The sequence below is a fragment of the Charadrius vociferus genome, unplaced genomic scaffold, assembly GCF_000708025.1.
Source record: "Charadrius vociferus isolate BGI_N301 unplaced genomic scaffold, ASM70802v2 scaffold72, whole genome shotgun sequence".
Classification (NCBI taxonomy): Eukaryota; Metazoa; Chordata; class Aves; order Charadriiformes; family Charadriidae; genus Charadrius; species Charadrius vociferus.
The window spans coordinates 7,763,078-7,771,059 of record NW_009647830.1 but is presented as its reverse complement, the minus strand read 5'-3'; the positions used below and the strand labels follow the sequence as shown (position 1 = coordinate 7,771,059).

At 36.7% G+C, this 7,982-nt stretch overlaps 1 protein-coding gene across 1 annotated transcript in view; it reads right to left on the bottom strand.

The window, feature by feature from the left end:
- Positions 1–1,048: 1,048 nt before the first annotated feature.
- The window catches only part of CCDC59 (coiled-coil domain containing 59), a 7,679-nt gene continuing 745 nt past the window's right edge, over positions 1,049–7,982 (bottom strand). The window contains exons 2-5 of the mRNA XM_009882665.1: positions 7,740–7,975; positions 6,380–6,605; positions 3,848–3,947; positions 1,049–1,210 (exon numbers count right to left, since the gene is read on the bottom strand). Of these exons, the coding sequence (XP_009880967.1) occupies positions 1,049–1,210; positions 3,848–3,947; positions 6,380–6,605; positions 7,740–7,975 (724 nt within the window). The remainder of the gene's footprint in view (positions 1,211–3,847; positions 3,948–6,379; positions 6,606–7,739; positions 7,976–7,982) is intronic.

Here is a 7,982-nt window from a genome sequence, read left to right as displayed (position 1 = left end):
TTTAATACTGTAAACTATTCAATATTGTAATACTGTAAATATATTGCAAAACTTACAGAGCATACCCTGAGAAATTTATTCCAAGACATTCTTTACTTTGATGTCTAAATAGTCTTTACGATATACAGAAAAGAAGGCTCTGTATTATTTATTTGCTGCCAAAGTAGACTGAGAGAAAGGCAGAAATACAATAGTATTACCCTGTATAAAGTTAAGGAAAATAGTTAACTTGCTTTATTGCAAACTTATTAGTCTTACTGAGAATGCTTTGATTTTATTAGCCCAAAGACCACTAACTTTATCTCCAAAACAAGATTTAAGAGAGTTCTTTTTTAAAAATGTTCCAAAGAACAAATATTAGAAACTTGACATACTCAGTATACCAAAACCTCAACCCTTCTACCTGATCCATCATAGCTAAAACATCATGCTTAGTTTATGAACAAAGTAAACCATTGAAGTATAAATCACCAAGCACAAAACATATGTTAAATCTACATGATCTCTCCATTAAAACCAGTTTTGGACCTTTGGTAAGTTTTATTCTTTGTGGAGAAACTATACTTGGATGCCTTGTATTATTATGTTATTTGTTTTCATGTGCCAAACCCTGTCCAACAGCACAAAAACCACACTCCTAGCTATGGCAGTTCATGAGCTATCAAGTATGTTACATGTATCATTTTACTTAGGTAATTTTACTAGTCACAATTGCAGGAAGTGCTAGAAATAGGGAAAAAATGCTTTACACTATGTAGATTCACATTCAGATGGTACTAGGCTCTAATGATTTGGAATTCAGGATATTACACAGCTAATAGAAGTTAAGTTTAGAAATACAGACCATTTATTTTCAAGGTACCAGATATCGCTCTTTCAGCACAGAATACATATTTTCAGGATGAATATCCTCCACTATTGGACTGATGAGATAAATCAAGACAATGACAAAAGTCATATAGAAGCAAAACCACATTATTTATTAAAAGTAATTTAATAAAATGTCCATAGGTAGCTCAAAGCCTGCAATTAAGATGTATGCAGAGGTTTATGTATTTTGCTGTATTTTCTGAAGAAGAAACTCCATTTGTAAGTTTAGATTTGGCTGTCCTCTTTTCGTCTTCTTACTTAATATTTTATAAGCTTCCATTTTCTTTTGCTTGTACAACCGTTGAGCTTCTTCTCTTTGTTGTTTTCTTTTTTCTGCTTCCTGAAATTAAACAGATATGATTATGAAATAATTATGTACCTTCTGTAACTATGAAGCTATCTATAAGCCATAAAATTTCTTTATCTGAAGATACTGGCAATTAGGTATTGTACTGACATGAGAAACACCATTACTCTTAAAAGCTTAATCAAGGCTCTTTCAGCGCATACTACAATGAAAACATATTTATATTGCTTAAAGCTTCAAGAGAAGAGCCAAGTTTTCTTCTGTAGAACATCCTATGATAAGGTTTGTCGCTAAAATATCTACAACTTCCTTTCTGTGAAATGAGCTCCTTGACTTTTCTCCTTAAATGACAAAGCGGAAAAACTTCCCATTTTCTCCTCTTGAGTGCAAGAAAGAAAGAGTCTGATCCAGTAGCCCCCATGTAAATGTCTTGCCAATCCAGATGTGCTAGGATACTGGACACATCTCCATGGATCCAGCAGACAGGATATGGGACATATCTGGAGCTGGCAGTTGGGCAGGTTTGTGATACTGGGACAGCACCACAAGCAGCATTACTTAGGGCAACTTAATCAAGACCAAACTATTAGTGACCTGTCCTCTTTGAAGCAACACAGACTGCTGTCTTTACTAAGAGAGAGGGGAAAAAAAACAAACTAATTTTCAACTGTACAAACTTTCATCATTGAGGGAACAGCACATACGCAACCGAAACACGAATGGAGGGACTTACACTATACAGATAATCATCATGATATTACATTCAGCTTTTATCAAACAGCTTACACCCCCCTTCTCTAGTGTTGTAAATTTAGTAAGTATTTTGGGCAAACATCCACAACAAGCAAGCTAACTAGCTTTGCCTCACTTGTATCATGTCCTACCAAAATATGCAAGACATCACAAATCACAGTGAAGGACTGCTTCAGTTCATTTAGATGATTTCTTCTCATAAAGCTTATTCTTTGAAATGCAGCGCCATGCTGACCACAAAGGCAGATGTTTCTGCAGAATGCCCAAACAGATGATAATTTATCAATTATGTTTTTGTTTTCCACGGCATAGATAGCCTCCATGATGTACAAAAATTAGTAAGAATGCTCTGTGAAGCAGAATATAAAATTAACTGGAAATAACCCAAGAAAATATTTCTAAATAGAAATCTTAAGAGGCTTTGGGGGTAGGAGAAACCCGTAAAGACAACATCTCTCCATTCAGAATGCTTCCCTTATTTTACTGCAACAATTATTAATATAATTCATTCCCTTTTTTTTTTTTTAAAACCAGACTAGCATCTACTCTAACTTACCTGTAATTCACTTCCTACCTAATAATTTCACTGTTGTTCAGCATACTGTTGTAAACAACAACCACTTAAGCTACCAATCAAATGCCTACTCAAAGCAAGAGCATTCATTTTACTTAGTTGTTACTTCTGTTCATATTTTTTCCTGATCTCTACTAGATCCTTGTTTTTTTTATATAGTGGGGCCAAAACTGTGCCTTTAAGCTTATTTCTTTTCCCAAAATAAGTAACATTTTCCCAAAATAAGTAACAGCAAGTCCACTATTTGCTAACATACATGAAGGTGAAGTATGTGATCATCATACCAGTATTCCACATAAATTATTATCGTTATTGTGGCACTTAGCTACTGTTTGTTTTGCCTAAATATCTTGAATAAGATGATTATTAGCATTTGGGTAACACCTCCCCTCAGGCATCTCTTATCTGCTGCTCAAAAAAAATTTCTCGCAGTCTTTCTGCATTTTCGTTTGTTCCTATTTCTTCTTAATGAGCTGGTTGTAACATTCATTTCTTTTAGCATGATCTGTACCTAATATTCACAAAAGAAGCTCTCAGGTGAACAACGATGTAACTGGCCCAGGATCACGGATCACCTTTTCACAAAACTACTCTAGTCTTCGGTACAGCTAATCTGAAGAAATAATATGTTTTATCCAGCTATATATTTATGTAATATTCATACAGTAGTTACTGAAATTTCGTTTGCCAGCAGCAAGTTACACAACTTCTACAATGTTACAATGTCTGCCATTTTACAGTGCAACAAACAATATACTAGGAGAGAACAAAACCAGTTAAATAAGGATGTCTCAAATGAATAACTCAACTGAGTTATTCAACAATGACAATATAAAGATACGCCCTGTAAGAATAAGTCCCATTAAGTTAGAAGGAGAGAAAATAACTACAGATTTTGGCTATGGATACTATTTACTTGTTTCACTGTTGGTCAAAGCACCTAAAAAGGTAAAAAGAAGACTGCATTACAGTAACACCATTAGAAATAGGATGGATATTTCATTTTTTCATAACAAGATGACAGTATTGTTATTACTTCCCCTTCTGCACTACTTAGGAGGTCTAGTATAATCCACTGGGATATGCAGATCAAGCTCTACATTTTTCTGACATAATAAAATCCTGCTAAGGGCAACTGCAAGACAAAAATTGTAAGAACAAAGAGAATAACTTCGAACATCTGGACGTGTGAATATCACCATCAAGTTGAAAATGACTGAAAGAATACCAATCCCTGTGTTCCTCGCCTACAGTGCTATTTGGGTCCAGATGGAAGACTGACAGGTAGGAATGTATTAATCTAGTCTTTGTCTACAATAAAGAAAGATCCCCATTTCAGTTACCTCTTTCTTCCTAGCACGGTCAGCCTTTATTTTTTCATACTCTTCTTTTGCCTTCTGATTAGACGTTTTCTTCTTAAATTTCCCTTCAGTCATAACTGACCTATAAGAAAAAGTATATGTATTTCAGATACAGACTATCACCAAGCAGACATAACCACATATCCCATAGCCACTGCAGAATCAGAGCATAGTATTCCACTCGTTCACTGAGTCTGCATATGTGCGGAAGTTAATTAGAAATACAGATTTCAGAAGGCTCATCCTTCTACAATGAATGGATACCTATTTGCACCACACTTATGTGATACCCAACACCCTTACATGTAATGTAATGAGCAGCTAGCATGAAAACACAGCAAACTGAACTCCTCCAATGCCAAGTGTACCAAGACCGGACTGCACACAGCTTTTAGTAAAACATATGCCTTATCTGATGGGTCTTCACATGGATGATGTTTCATGAAGTTTAAAGAGTGCTTAAAAGAGGGTTTTTTTTTCCCCCATCATAAAAGCTCTTGAGCTAGAAAAACTGAATGCACTAGCTTAGAGCTGAATTATCTTTTTCTAGTTCCGACATATGGATGCAACTGCAGAGATACGAGGAGAGCCAGCTGTCAGCAGACTGCCTGCCAGAGAAGTCAGGCTGACATGGCAAGGTGAAAACGCACAGTAGTAACAATGCCTTTCTAAAAGTTTAGTCTGGAAGAAATTGGTATATTACTGTCCTTAATGTTCTGAAGTTAGGAACTGAAGTTATGTTCCTTCAAATTTCAATACAAAAAACTGCCCAAGTATCTTTCACCAAAGAAAAGAGTACAAGAAAACCAGTGCCATTTGCCTGGTATTTACTGTCATACTACTTTGAGTGGATCTTTCTGGTCATTTAGTTCCAAATTATTTTGTTTTCTGATTCACAATAAAGCCATTACATAAATAGTGTGGTAGTAAAGACATTACACACTTGAAAAATATAAGCCTTTTAACAACGTAACAAAGTTTTTGATTACTCTATTACTCACACTACAAAAACTTGAAAGCTAGCCATCACCATCTACGAGATTTCAGAAAGACGACCAAAAAGGAAAGAGAACGTATTTGCTCATACTTTCACTTAGAAATACCACCACTCTCTTCTGTTAAATAAATAAATAAATAGTCTTTCCTTTAGTCTTATCTCCATCTTGTGGCAATACCGTGTAATGACACCTCATCGTTTCTAGTACAAAACTACTTAAATTGCAATATATGCTAAAAATAGAATTACCTAACCAAAGTCTTATTTTACATTCCCATAGAACACTGAAGTCTATCTAATAGACTCTATGCATCACACCACCTTATAGATAAGCAGTCACATTTTTTCAGAGTCATTAATTCTGGTTTACAATCACAATGACCATAGTTTAAGCAAAATTAAAACCCCCTCTCGTTTAAAGAAAAACATCAGTCCTATTTCAGACATCCCCACGAATTAACTGCCTATTCCAGACAAAATTCTACCTTTCTCCCACTGCTGGGCTCAGATCTGATTGTCTTTCACCCCCTCTCCCAAGCACTATACCCAGCAAAGTTCAGATGTAGATACGCCTTGGAATAAGATACACTTGCGACACTCCTTGCACTGAGGACAAAAGGGCATTATCTCAATCACCGTACTTGAATGCTGTTTAAAAACGCTAGACCTGAATGACTACACTTTTCCTTTTACTGACATACCTAACCAAGATTTAAGGGGAATTACTGTCACACAGTGAAAAAACTGTTTACGTTGTCTGACATTTGTTAGAGAGCAAGTGAGAAACTCTATTTGACTTCTCCCAGTTATTGTAAGTAAACTTAAAGCAAAACACAAAAAAACCCCAACCACCGCTGGCAAACTATTGCGACATCTCTGTTATTTACAATTAGTACTTGATCAAGAATACTTTGTCACCTTAAGATTTTACTAAATACTCCTTTTTTTTTTTTTATAAAGTTCATAGTTAAAATTCCCCCAAAACTAGCCATACCACAAAAGGATAACAGCACACAATATTGCTCTTTCTAGCAGAAAAACAGTGTAACATGAAGAAGAAAACTTATCAAACTGGGAACAGAAAAATATTTCCGAAAATTGACACTGATTTAAAAATACTGAATCAATTCCAAGGAAAACTCTGTAGACTCAAAATCACACTACCTGAAAAGCAGCCTCTTATCTTTGTAGATGCGGTAAGACATTGGCCACACACTTACTGGTCTTGGGCTGAACTTTAAAGTACAATGCTAACTGCCACGTTATTTCTGTGGAATCAAGCCCTAAACATCAACAAAAAAAGCAACAATTTTGCTTTCCGATTCTGATGCAAACATAGCAAAGCTGTGTGTTTAAATCTTCTAACAATTCGGAAAAACATTTAAGATGTAATGGCATTTCTTTAGTAAAACAAATCACCATACTGAATTCCGTGTAAAGGGTACAATCTAAAATATTTCTTTAATGATGGAAACAATTACTTGTTTTTAGAGACTTATTTAAAAAAAAAAACTTACTCTACTGCTTTATTAAGTTTTTCTTCTGACAAAACTGAATCATCTGGAGGCCTGCGCCGTTTCTTAAGCATTTTTTCTTCCTCGGCTAGGTAAAGATGTTTCAAGTGCTCTGGATAAGTATCAGTAAACTGATTATCCTGTTGTGAATGGACCTTTCTTCCTTTTTTCAGTAGTCTCCTATATTGTCTTTCTATCTTTTGTTTTCTGCGAAATGCAAATCCTCGTCCTGAAAAAAGTAAGAAAAAGGGAGTTAAATCCACCTGCACTGAAGCAGTACCAAACCATTCACCTGTTGCCAAGACCATTTCAATCCACTTTCTTTCCAAAATAGAAAAAAAATAACACTACTTGTGCTAATTTTAATAAGGACCAGTGAAAAATTCAAGGAAAACACATTATTATAAATCTGTTCCCTACTGTCGCCTTGCAACTTGTACAGATTTACTGCAAACTATGACCTAAACCCTTGAGAGAACATGCCATTGCAAACATACTACTTAATGCACGCTGAACACAATACACCTTTCTCAATGCTTTTTGAATACAGTGAAATAATGTATTAGTATTTCACTTTTCTCCTACTTTCAACAGCTTTACATAAGCAACATCAAAACAGATTGCAAAACAAATTCCTAAAGATAATCTCAAGAAGGCAATGATAACAGTAATACTGGCTGTTTAAGTTGCTTAAGTAGTCTGCAGCTGCCATGCCACAGGAAAAAAAAAAAAGAGCTACTAAATCACAGTATTATACTACATGAATATTCCACTATATCTTTTCAAACAAACAGTACTTTTATTGCTACTTTCTTTCTACACCTGTCCAGGAAGAGTTCTACGACTTCAAAAGTATGTTACATCACAGAATGATTTAGCCTTAAAGGAAACATCAGATCATGGTTGTTTCAACCTCAATCATTATATAACCACTTATCAATCTTAAGTTAAATGTTTTTTCCTAATATGTTAATATGTTCTTTTTTATTGCATTAGTTGTAAGAGCTACTGACTTTGACAGTATTCATTAACAAAACAGTTTCTAAAGGCAGCGGATCCAAAACGGTGCCAACTTTTCCTTTGATTCTTCCTCCAAAGTTGAAATTTCAAAACAGTGCTGCAAAAGCCGATGCTCTTCTTCCCCTGATGGTTCATTTTTACATTTGCATAACTACCTGTCAATGGTCTAAACCTGTTTCCAAATAGGCTTTTATTTTAAAGCATACAGCTTCAGAGAAAAGTGAAAGTGAGTCCCAAGCCAGAGTACTATTACCGCCCGGCCGGAGGGCGACACCGGAGAAGGGCGGGCTCTGCAACCCCGGGGTCCGGGAGCTCCAGCTCACACAGGCCGTCCCCAACCAACCTTGCAGCCACCGGCCCCGCGCCGCCACAGAGCCCCCCTGGCCGGTGACACGGTTTAACCGCCACCGTGCTTTTAACCAGCTCTGGGGCAGCGGGAGAGGAGGGGTCTCCGGCCTCCGCCACGCGTAACCCCTCACTAAGGCAGGCAGGCAGGCCTGGGCCCGGCCGGAGGCCCGGCGGGAGGCCAAGGGCCGCGACCAGCGGAGCGGGGCCGGACCGGACCCCCCTCGGCGCCCTCTCTCCC